The sequence below is a fragment of the Mesocricetus auratus genome, unplaced genomic scaffold, assembly GCF_017639785.1.
Source record: "Mesocricetus auratus isolate SY011 unplaced genomic scaffold, BCM_Maur_2.0 Super-Scaffold_100013, whole genome shotgun sequence".
NCBI classification, from domain to species: domain Eukaryota; kingdom Metazoa; phylum Chordata; class Mammalia; order Rodentia; family Cricetidae; genus Mesocricetus; species Mesocricetus auratus.
In genome coordinates this window covers 58,307,292-58,319,990 of record NW_024429196.1, presented here as the reverse complement: position 1 = coordinate 58,319,990, position 12,699 = coordinate 58,307,292, and the positions used below count along the sequence as shown (strand labels likewise).

Genomic DNA, 12,699 nt, shown 5'->3' with positions numbered 1-12,699 from the left:
GAGAAGAACCTACTTCGCCACATCACCAGACCAGCATAATTTCTTGCTACATTCTAAATCTTATCCTTATACTCACAGATAAGTGTAGCTACCACCCCTCATCAAGGACACTTCTCTTTACAGCAAACGGAGACAATCACAGAAAACCACAGCTTGACACAATCCAACAAATCATGGGGAACCTGACCTCAGTGGATTTATCTATATCACTGCCCCTGCATCCATGGTGCAGGGAACATCAAAGAAGAGGGGCAAAGACTGTAAGAGACTGAATATCAGAAACTCTGCTAGGAAAGAGCCTGCCCTAGAAACAGCTGTACAAACAAGGCTGCAGCAATGGCAATATTATTAAACATGCTAACGAAGGGGGACATTTCATGGGGTCCCACTCCTAGACAAAGAACTACAGGCAACCAGTGACTGCTGAGAGGAGTAGAACTGGAAAGAAGGGAGCTCATCCAATGTGGTTTCTGCTTCTCTACTTGGAGTGCAGCTTCCTGATGTCCCCACCAGTCAGTGACCCCCTGGGAACAGCAGTGACTTTTAGCAAGCCTTGTTCTCTTTTCTTTTTCTGAGTTGTTGCTGTATGGGAGAGACCTTACCACTGCAGAAATTGTTAGAGAAAACCTGGAAATATACTGACTTCATGTGGGTTTTTAGAAACTATTGGCTCTTTGTGCTGCCAATCTTTTGAGTAAGATACCGTTATATGTGTGGGAAAAGCCTCCAGTAGAACCATCTCCTATGTACCTTCTTGTCATTGCTCACAACATCTGTCCCAGGAGGTCCTCTGCACAGAGTTGCCTGGTATTTGTACGCAATGGGTGCTGATGAGTGGGGTGTGGGCTCCCAAAGGTGAGCAGGGAGAGCCAGGGCTCTGTCCACCAGGACCCTGGTGTCAGGTGCGATCAGTCAGCAAAGCTGGTGGCTTACCTCCTTTTCTTCTTCCACAGAAAGAGAACTTGGGCAGGTCCTCCTCACAGATGGGGTAGGAGAAGTTCAGAATAGAAGAGCCTCTTGAGACAAGAGCTATATCCAGAAACAGCTCTCTGATGTCCTCTCCTAGAAAGAAGTACAACTTCAGCACTGTGTGTCTGCCCTGCAAAGTCACTCAAGGCCCAACAGCACCATCTAAATGGCCTTCACAGCCTTCAACCTGATGCATGCAGGGGGTGAGGTGGGGGGCATGTCTCTTATTGACAAAGCAGCATTTCTAGCTTATGCTTTACCTGTTCTGGGTAAGGCAGCTTGAGGTGATATATTGTTTATGATCTAATAAAGCTTACCTGAAGATCAGAGTGTGAAGCAGCCAGACTAGTTAGCCATAGAGGCTAGTCAGGGGCAGCATATGCCTTTAATACCAGGATTCAGGAGACAGATGCAGATGGATCTGGCCATCGAGGGCTACATGAGAGTGAATCAGTCTAAAAGAGAAACAGAGCTCACACCTTTAATCACAGCACTAGGGAGGTAGAGACAGGAGTGATATGGCTGGGCAGAGAGTAATATAAGGGAGGAAGAGACAGGGTCTCCCAGAGAGCAGTCTGGTTTTTGGTGGGGAGCATTGCAGTCTGAGTGAATCTGAGGAGCAGTGAAGCCAGGAGCAGTCTGAGGTTCGGTGGATCACCCTTTGGTCTGAGCATTGGTAGAGGTGAGTACTCTCTAGTGACTGGCCACTTTGCTTTTCTGATCTTATTAATTCATGCTACAGCAGTTCATTGGCTACACTCTCCTCCTGATGCTCAGTGCTTTATTCATCAATGGAATGTCTGCAAGTCTGGCTTTTAGAGTTCCTTAGTTCCATAGTGTAATTTAACCCCAAGATAGTAGCAGAGCATGACTGGATCTGCATTTTCCCACTGCTGCTGCCTGATAGATACTGCACATGGCTTCCTAGAGCATTTCAGCCAGCTCTGCTGGCAGCTTCATTTCTCTCTGGCCCCTTTCCCACTCCTTTCTTTTGTTTCTCACCCCCCCAACTTGGTTTCCTTGCCCATAGCATTTATTCAGATGCTGTGAGACCAGATATTGTTCAGAGTTCTAGGAAGACCCAGTCATGTGAGAGTCCTTTGCCTTTGAGTCTTTGAGAATAATTCTAGATGCCCAGTTACTAAGTGTTTCTGCTATGTTTTGGGGAAACTGGTCTTATAAAAGTGGAGATACATTAGTAGCTCTGACAGACATACTGGCTTACTCTAACGACATGATCACCCAAGAAATGACTAGGAAGCATATGGTCTCATAGCCTAGGCTGGGAAGAAAGATTTGGCCCCTCCTTTTTTCCCAAATTATAAGAACTTCCCTTATTGTTTGGGAAGCAAAATAATGTGAGTAACAGACCATGCTGTTATGGGGTATAGCAGATCATTTGTGACAAAGTAATATGTAACCACGAGACAATCACTTCTTTTTGTTGTTGTTGTTGTTTATGGTGACCAGGTGCTGACAGTGTCGAATGAGCATCTGGAGTCTCTTTAATACCAAAGCACAGTATTTCATGACCACGAGGGATTAACTAGAGAGGGGATATGAGAGATGGAGGTGGGATCCCGGTGCAGCCTGCTGTGCTTGTCAATTAACAGTCACTGCATGTGCAGAGGAGGACAAGGCTCTGTTATGCTTCATATCGAGGTAACCACATCTACTTACTCAGAATGATGCCAAATCTAATGTTGAGTTGTGGTGGGATCTGCTTGGAACACTGGTCAATGGAAAGGCCAAAATCCTGTAAGGGATCTGCCAAAGAGGATGCCAAGAGATTAGTGGTGAGCACATGTGAACTCATCTGCAAGTCTGCTCTACTGGCTTTTGCAGGCCTCACTAAAGGGCCCCACACTTAAAAAATCCTGTGACATTTCAGCAGCTCCTCCCAGCCTGTCCGCAATCACTGTCACCTTCACTCCAATGGCATGCCTCAGTCCACAGATGACAAGCTTATTGCCTACATTTTTTTCGTCTTTGCTCAAGTTCTTTGAGTCCCTGACCTTCATCTTGCTGATAGAAGGAGATGTGTGTAGACACTCTCTTTACAATCCTGGTTCATCTTATACTATCCCATCCCATCCCATTCAAGGGAGCCCCCCCCCCATATTCTGCTCTGTGCAAGGCATTATGCTAAACAGCCATGGGTCAAAGATAACATATTTTACATGTAATTTTTGTTTATTTAAAATGCCCCTTATGAATTGGAATAAAGAACAAAAAGAGACTACTGTCCCCTACCCCAAGCCATATTTCACATCCTGAGTCCATTTTATGGACTTACACACACACACACACACACACACACACACACACACACACACACACACACGCACACACAGTACAAATCTCCAGCCCTCTGATTCGCTTGTATACTTTCTCTAATTTCAAAAGTTTCTTGCTATTTCTTGCCTTTTGTGAAGGCTTCCCCACAGTCTTGAAAATAATCTTTTGCTCCTCTGAATTCATAAATTCTTCTAGCTGTGTAAATATGTCTAAATCATCCTTCAATATCCATGCCAGGACTGCTTCTCCCATGGATACCAAAATCCACAGATGTCTGATTTCTTGATATAAAATACCACATTTTAATAGAATCTATGCAATTCTCCTGTGTATATATATATTCACTCACTTTTTAAAGTGTATGTATGAATGCCTACATGTATGTATGTGTACTACTTGGGTATCTGTGGAGGACAGAAGGAGGAGTTGGATCCTCCGGAACTGGAGTTGTGAGCTGCCATGTGGGTGCTGGAAATCAAAAGTGGGTTCTCCAGTGAGTCATGTCTTCAGTCCCCCTGCACCAGACAGTTTAAGCCATTTCTAGGAGACTTACAATAGTTCTAAGTATGATGCAATTGCGTGGTACCAGGCAAATGCAGTGTGAATCATTGCTATATGGTTTTGTTCGAGGAACACAGGAAGAAGTCTGCACATGCTCAGTATGCTCACACTCAAATACATTAGATCTGTTTTTGGTTGAATCTGAGGATGTGGTGACCGTGGCTATAGAAACCCAACTGTATTACTTGGTTATTTGCTCTGTGCCTTAACACTATAGCACCTAGTGTAAACTTAGACCATTTTAAGGTTATTTTTGTGGTCCTTTATTTTTCATTTTCTATTCCATTCTGCTTCCCACTGGGCCTAAGGGAGGAAAGCCACCTTAAGCTTAGAACTTTATAAGAATTTGCAATCTGTGTTTCCAGACTCCCCAGTGCTCAGCTCATCTGACAGACAGGTACGCCACAAACACACATAATGAACGAGCATGGGTCATCGATTAAGCTGTTCACGTCTCGGCTCCAAATCCAGCCTTTGCACTTTGCTTTGTGAGGCTGCCTCTCTGTGGTCAGAGGGACATGGAGGCCAGAGACAGGGTCTGGGCTTGCTTTTCATCAGGGGTGCTTGGTTCTAATATGTGCTTCTCTTGCCCCTTCCTGGAACCAGCCAGGCTCAGCTCTCCGTGTTCCCAGATCTACACAAAACAGTGCCTCAGAAGTGGTTACTCCGCTCCCTGCCTCAGGCCACAAGTTCCGTCTTCCAAGCATCCAGATTTTCATCCTGCCAGCTTTTGCCCTTTGCTCTCCCAGACCTCGAGGAAGCAACTCTTCTTCACTGTCCCTTTGCTTCTTGGCTTGCCAACTTTTTCAGTTAATTAGCAAATTCCCTATATTAAATTATTTATATCAAGATTACATGATTAGTTATTACTTCCTCTATAGGATTCAGACTGGTAGAATAAGAAACAATCCGAGAAATAGGTATGGCTATCCTCCTTCATAGATTGCAGCATATAGACTCAAATGTATTAACTAGATCCCAACATAGAAAGTCCCCGAGTCAAGATATAAACTCAGCGTTAACAAAAGCACAACAAAAGCACATTGCTGCTCAGTAAGTATTGTGCATTGTAATCAATAAGTAAGTCCTAGGAAATGTATGCTGATTTCATTTGTAGGTCCACCTGGGACATTTTCTCTGTGTGTAATTCAGTTTCATACCTGCTTTCTGCTGCGAGTTTCTAGGCGATGGTGCATACAGTGTGATTATTATCCACAGACTGACTTGAGAGGTGATGCACCATTGTCACTGATGCTTGTGATGGAAATGGCCCCTGCAAAACTCCAGCCTGGCAATTCTAACACAGGTGTCCTTTTGAGCAAACTCCTTCTGGCTTGCTTTCTAATCTTCTGAGGGAGACGCCCCTCTTTTCTCATGCTCACTTGACTTTTCATGCTGTCTCAGGACTTTTTTTCAAGCTGGAAAACAGTGTTGGGGAAGGAAAAGCCAATTGCTCCTGCTACACATTTAGCACTCAATATGGAAGAAAACAGAGACCATCTAAACAACAGATGTTTAGGAAAGTGTACCCTCAAAATTGTGCATTAATTTAAATTGCCATCTAAGGCAAAATGAAAAAAGCATTATGTATTGTTCAGTTAGCAGCTAAGGAATTCCAGGGAGTGCTTATCAATATTTTAAAGCTATTCATAGGGTAAACTAAAAAGAGGAGAAAGAAATACAACCTTTCCTGGTATTAGAAAAATAATTTTAATAAGAAACAAGTCACAAAGGGATCAGTAGGTCATTTGTCTCTTCTCTCTAAGGAAATGTACATGGAAACAGAAAGATTAGTTTAAAAGTACTTAGGGATTTCCCGAGCTTCCCTGACAATTTTCTCCAGTTTATATGCAAGAGTGATGTCTTTGGATGTCAGTATGCTGTCTACAAACCTGTAGGAAAAAGTGACATCACTTCCTTCAGTCCCACCCTCATGTCCTTTCTTATGTTTCCATCTGGGCATGCAGCATGCTCTGTATTGTGTGTTTTGCACATCCAGCCCTTCCTCTACTAGACATGGGCTCCCAGAACGACAGGTGACATGTCATATTATGCTAGATCCTCAGTAACATTGGAAGAAAAAAATATTGAAGGTTATTTGGAATAATGTCATTGAGAACCTTAAAGCAAAATAACTTAACCTCATTATTGTCATCATTTAGTCTCACATAATCTTTTGTATCACAGGACGGCAATGAGCATCTCCAGTTGCTCTCCATGTGATAAAGCATCCCTGTGACAATCCATAGTATGACAGGAACTGCTGACAACCCCCTACCTCCACTCCCGTGATCCACATGGTACTAACTTACTCCTAGTGAGGTGGCACAGATTTAAAAAAAATTACTTCCTTGCAGAAAGGGACCTTTGCAGGCAAGTTAAGGGGGGGCAAGATAACAAATGAAGCAGAAGGTGTGAGGTTGAGTCCTAGGGCCAGAAAGACTTAAGCAGGGAAAAATGTGGGCGCATGGGGGAAACCAGGGGTGAAAGGGAGGACTAACTCAAAGAAGGGGGTATAAAAAGCCATGTGGAAGCCTACTATCTCATAGCCCAACTTAAAAAAATTAAGCATAGGGAGAGTAGAAGACATGTGAAAAGAAAAAAGAGGGGAAAAACAGAGGATTAAAGCATTAAGCAGGGATGGAGGAGGTGGTGAGAAAGAGGAGGGAGAGTGGACGGGTCAATCAAAAACAAAACAAAACAAAACAAAACAACAACAACAAACCCCAAAAAACAAAACTAAGGATGTATGAAGAAGCCTCACAGAAAACACTGGTCAACAAGATAATTTCAAAATACAACTTAACTGTGAGAGTTCAAGCAGAGCACCTGCCTTGGTGGACAATGCTCCTCCTCAAGAAAAGTGTCAGTTTTGCAAGGTGTGGAAAGATCTGCTTAGGAATGATTGATTAGGGAAACCCTAGAGGCCTCCCAGACAGTATGGGCCAATGCCATTGGCCTTGGTTATCCATCATAACTATATGGTAGGACCCTACTGCTACTGACATTACACACTCTGGCTGCAAGACATAGAGAAATCAGTCTCAAACTGACCAGGAAGTATCCATCCTTCCTGCTGGCTAGCTTTCATAGTTCTGGAAAGCACTAGAGGGGCTGAAAAGACATTAGTATATTACCCAGTGCTGGAATTGACACTGAGCTGCCGGGCAAGATATGCTTACCGGTGTAATAGTGACATCACTGTTATGGGGTAACTGAAGGCTGCTTTACTGGGAAGAATTTCATGCTTGGTCCTGTATTCCTTGTCAAAACCCTGTGGATGGGGAGATCATAGGCCCTGGTGCAGAGCCGTTCTTAGTATTTTACACTTATAGACCTAGGCTGCTCTCAACCCAGAGAGCTTCAATTTGCAGTGACGCTGCATTTGTAGGTTTCCCATGTGCCAATGGATGGCCCACATGGCGTCTGTTTGGCTTACAAAGGCCAATGGTACCATATCCATCTTGGACATTCTGGTATATTCATGGAACAGAATTGCAGAAACCAGTGGGGCTTAAAGAGAGTGAGGTCTCAATGAATACCAACTCCAGAAACTTTCTCATGCCTTATACTCTTAGCTGCTTGGAATCTCCTGAGCCGGATGGACTAGGGTGATGTCCCAGTAGCCGGTATCCTTGTCTTGATACTTTCTGGCCAGTGTGTGTTCGGGGAAGATGGAGCTTTCAACTGGAATAGGTGGGAAGAAATACAAATGGCTCTGGAAGTGCAGTTCTTTAGCTGGAGATGATGATGAGGGGGCACCCCTCCGGGCTTCTGGTTGGCTCTGTCTCAGGCAGTCTGATGAATGTGTCGTCAAGTCCTGTGTTCTGTGTACTCCCTGAAGCCTCTGTGTTTCCTGCTGGCTAGCTTGAGTCCACAAACTTCACTCAAATTTCTCCAGTGTTCTAGATTCATCCTGTCACTGTGACCAAAGACTCTGACCAAAGCCATGTAGGAGAGAAAAGGGGTTTATTTGTCTTACAGTTCCAGATCCCATGCCATCACAGAGGGGGAGTCAAGGCATACATTCAGCAGCTTGTCATATATCATCTACAGCCAAGAGTGGAAGGAACAAAACAGATCCTCACTTGCTTACGTCCTGAAAAACTTGCTTTCTTATCTCTCCTATAATTCAGGGTTTGGCTCATGAAATTGCCACCCACATGGGATAAACCAATTGACAACTGACTCAGGGTTACTATTGCTGTGATGAAACACCATGACCAAATCAACTTGGGGAGCAAAGGGTTTATTTGGTTTACACCTCCATATCAGTGTTCATTATCAAAGGAAGTCAGTATCAAACGGTGCAGGAACCTGGAGGCAGGAAATGATGCAGGGGCCATGAAAGGGTGCTGCTTACTGGCTTGCTCCCCATGGTGCTCACTCAGCCTGCTGTCTTATAGAATCCAGGACCACCTGCCCAGGGGTGGCCCCAACCACAATGGGCTAGGCCCTCCCCCACCAATCACTAGTTAAGAAAATGTTCTATGTGGCCTATAGACTGATCTTATTGAAACATTTTCTCAATTAAGGCTCCCTTCCTCTCCAGTGACTCTAGCTTGTGTCAAGCTGACATAAATTTAGCCAGCACAGCAACCAAGACAGTCTCTCACAGACATGGCCACAGGCTAGCCTAATCTAGATTATTCCTCAGTAGAGACTCTTTTCCTAGTGATCCTAAGTGTGTGTGTATGTGTCCTTACATCTAGTTCTATTGCTTGGATTTAAAAGCCCGTTAGAAATTGGCCAATTTTCTCTCATGGGGGAAATTTTTATTAGTTTATTTAAGTGCCCATGCCACAATATGGGAGGCTCTCTCAGCCAGGACTCTTGGGCTCCAGAGGCCTTGTCCTGCATGAAATGACAGTTACTGGAGATCCACCATGGAGTGCTTCACCCTCCTTAGGGATCGTATTGGAGATTAGGTGGGGGACTGGGGAACCTGGTAGGGAGGGCGTGGGAGGAAGGGAGGGAGAGGGAACTGGGATTGACACGTGAAACAAAATTGTTTCTAACCTAAAAAAAAATTTAAAAGTCACAGAGAAACTCTGCCTTGGAAAAAGAAAGTTCCTATGAGAAGTGGTAGTACCCCTCCTGTCTAACCTCCATCAACTTTCCTCATGCTGTGTCTAAAGCCAGCTTCAAGCTTCTGTACTATGTGCTGTGGGAAGGCAATTGCTCTTTCTCTCCTTTCTCTTCTCCCTTCCTTTCTTTTTTCCTTCTCTGCTCCCTGGCCGCCTCCATCTCCCTTTCTCTGACTCTTTCTCTTTTTCTCCACACGGCCTCTCCAGTGCTTATGTTTGACTGCACTCTGAGGCCCGAAACACCAACTTTCCCCCAATGGATTTAACCTTCCTGTCCATTCTTGCCTTACCTTAAGCTCTGGTTTTACTTCCTGCATGCACTGTTAGCAGAAAACAGGCTGACCCAGGAGAATGCTAATGTGAAGGCCAAGGATGCTAATGTGCTTGGCTAATTTCCAATAAATAAATTTATGAAAGGTTTGTATCCTACATAGTAAAACTTCGATTATCTCTCTCCTGTGGTCTGCATCTTCATACCCGGCTCAACCACACCTCTCCAGATGCCCTCAGGGTCCCTACTTTGCCCACAGCCTGTTGTATATGTCTTCCTCACACCTTTATCATCCTTCACCAGTATCGAAGCTAAGGCTTTATTGCTCTTCCTTGTGGCCCAGGATAGATCATTATGAAGGTGGCTCAGTAAAAACTTGTACATTTATTTAAGCGGCATGGGATTTTTTTGGTGAATTTTTTTTGTAATTCAACTGCACCATTCTCAAACATGAATTTTGTCTCAATGTCTAAAAGTTGGACATACTTACTTTCAGTAAAAGCTGTTACAGGTTAGGAAATGTGTTCTATTTATTCAGATAACAAGTGTCTAAGCTAATGAACATGCTCAAGAATATCATTGATTGGGTATGTAGATGAAAAGACAAGAAAGTCAGGCAGTTTGACAATAGCAGAAGGTGTTAGTTAGACAGTGGAGTTTTGTTCCATTATCTTTCATAGGTGCTAGTGATTACAAGAGAGGCCTGGTTGTGAGGCCCCTGACTGCTATCTCTTTTGCCAGTTTGGCTATCCAGGAAGCTTTGAGTAAATTAACTTCTCTTGAGAACAATGGGAATATTGACTTTGGTCCTTGAGATGGAGTTTCTGGGTGTGCTTGAACATCCAGTAGTCCAAGGTCAGATGTAGCAAATGTTCCTCTGCATCTTTAACCATTCTTTCCTCAGATATTAACAGATCTTATTTAGACATTGTCCTTCAGGCTGGCCGGTTACCAATTCCCCAAGCCTGTGTTTCTGTTTATGATTACAACGTAGTGTGTGTTGAAAGTTTTCTCTTGTGTGGTGGTTTTGACCCTGGGTCTTAATCCTCTGGTATCGTTTCATAAGATACCATTTGAGGGTCCCTGTGGGTCCATTAGTGATGGCAGATGGTATAAGACTTGGGTCAGACACCAGTGCTAGAATCCATCCACAGCAACTCAAACCAACTTTCATCTTTTCTGTTTGTAAAGTTACTGTCTTATCTGAATCCCCCCTTTTTTTTCTTTCCCACTTCAATGCATAATAGGAGAAACAGTAAGTGCAGTGTGGGTGGACGTATTCTAGCTGTATTTTACTGATCTCTTCTCTTTCCCTCTTGTCAAATCTCATTACTAGAGACTAGCACAGCAAGGCTTCAGTGGTTCACTTTCAAATAATAGTAGTTCTATTCCCATTCAAGTCCCTTTTCCCAGTGTCTCATAGGAAATCTACTCATCCAAAGTTGTACATCCAATGCAGTTGCTTATATTTTCAACTGAGATACACAGATGCTTAGACAAGAGTCTTTGCATCAAATGTAATAAAAACAGCATTAGCGCCATCAGAGTGTACTGTAAGTGAATTGAGGGCTTAAGGACTCCAACACAATGCTGGTCAGTGTGCTTTTTAATGTCAAGGTGTGTTTGGGTTGCTAATGGAAAATTCTGGAACCTTTGCTAGTTTCCTTTCAATTGTAAAATAAATAAAACCTCATTAGTAATAGCCTCTTAATGATAGAAAAGGGGAGGGATATATACAGCCCCTTTGGCCTTAGAACCTATTCCCTCAGCATACCTGAAGTTTGGCTTCTCCCAGCAGGGGAGGGAATGGTTGTATTCTATTATAGTGGTTCCTCCTTTCCTGTAGTGTTGTTTTTAGTGGTTGTCATTACTTATTATTTACTGTCCAAAATTATCGAATGGAAAATGCCCCAAAGCATTTCAAATTTTCAAACTGGTGCCATCCTGAGTTCTGTGGTAGAATGTCAATGCATTCCCATTGGGAGGTGAGTTGGTTCTTTGGTGTATCCACACTGTATACACAACCCACTGCTTAGCAACTTCTTCAGGTGTTCTGGGCTACTTTCACGACAAGGCCTCTGAGTCCAGAGAAACAACTTATAGGTAGTATTTGCTTGGACAATGTATTAGTCAGGGTTCACTAGAGAAACAGAAACTATAGAATGAATCTTTCACTCTCTGTGTATAAAAGGGATTGATTAGAATGACTTACAGGCTGCAGTTCAGCTAACCTAACAATGGCTGCCTGTGAATGGGAAGTTGCTCAGTCCAGCTGGATGTCTCAGCTGGTGGTCTTCAGTATATGCTGGAATCCTGAAGGAAGAAGTGGGCTCCAATGCCAGTGAAGGAAGGGATGTGCTAACAAGGCCAGAGCAAGCCGGCCAAGAGCAAAAGCTTCCTGTTTCTATGTCCTTATACAGACTTCCAGCAGAAGGAATGGTCTAGAATAAAGGTGTGGCTTCATGCCTCAAGGTCCAGATGAAAGGCATGTATCTATCTGCCTCAGAGGACTGGACTAGAAGTAGATTCAACCACTTCAAATAGAGCAAAAAAAAAATCTCTCACAGGTGTGCCCTTAGTTTCTGAATTCTAGTTCATTCCAGATGTAGTCAGGTTGTCAACCAATAATAGCCACCACAAACACTCATTGTTGTGTGAGCTTAAGCAAGGTAGGGCACCAAAGGCATATTACTAGGGTGATTTCACTGAAGTTCTGCTTGATGAACTACTTAGTTTATTGAGCTTAGCATGTAGCCCTTATTTATAGGACTCCTTACAGAGCCCAGGTGACCCCCAAAGCAACCACACTCCGAAAAGTCTCACTCCAGCATAGATGATGACTTCCTCATAGCAGCATGAACTTCAGGGCAGTTAGACTTCCACACTAAGTGCTCTCTCACCTCCCAAGACCATGAAGTCACATGCAGCGTAGGCAGAATTATGCAGCGCTAGGCAGGAAGTGTAGGCAAGTAGTGGCTTGACTCTCAGGTGAGGGTCTATTGAGCCTTCTCAACCTCTCCTACTATGAAAGAATGTCAGTACAATTGATCTGGAGGGTTTCTTGCAATGAGTCACAGCTGCTCCGATGAAGAGGTTGATGGCTGGTGTGTTTAGAGGATACCCATCTACAACACATAGGGACCATGAAGTTCCCAGAATCGCCTCCTGAAGAGTTCTGGAGGCCAAGCCACTTGGCCACTTCTTGTCTACTACTGATAAATCTATCACCAACTCACGTATTGTTTTTTGTATTGTGCCTTTTTATTTCTCTGGAATAAGTGCCCATGAGTGGATTTCTGGGTCATCTGGCAAGTGTGTGTTCAATTCTCTTAGAAACCACCCAGCTAATTTCCACAACGGCAGTGCATCTGAAGGTGTCCTTGCCGCAGGATTCCACAGGCAGGGTCCACTTGAAAGAAACTCTTGCTAGAGAAGCGGGGTCCCAAGGGAGGCATTACAGGAGACTTGTAGTTCAAGGTATGCTTGGAAACTTCTGAGCTCACTCGGCTCTTG

The 12,699-nt window shown here is 43.9% G+C and overlaps 1 protein-coding gene across 1 annotated transcript in view; it reads right to left on the bottom strand.

The window, feature by feature from the left end:
- Positions 1-12,699, bottom strand: part of Ly86 (lymphocyte antigen 86) — a 57,763-nt gene that overhangs the window by 29,279 nt on the left and 15,785 nt on the right. The window contains exons 2-3 of the mRNA XM_005066384.4: positions 2,650-2,736; positions 934-1,062 (exon numbers count right to left, since the gene is read on the bottom strand). Coding sequence (XP_005066441.3) covers positions 934-1,062; positions 2,650-2,736 — 216 coding nt within the window. The remainder of the gene's footprint in view (positions 1-933; positions 1,063-2,649; positions 2,737-12,699) is intronic.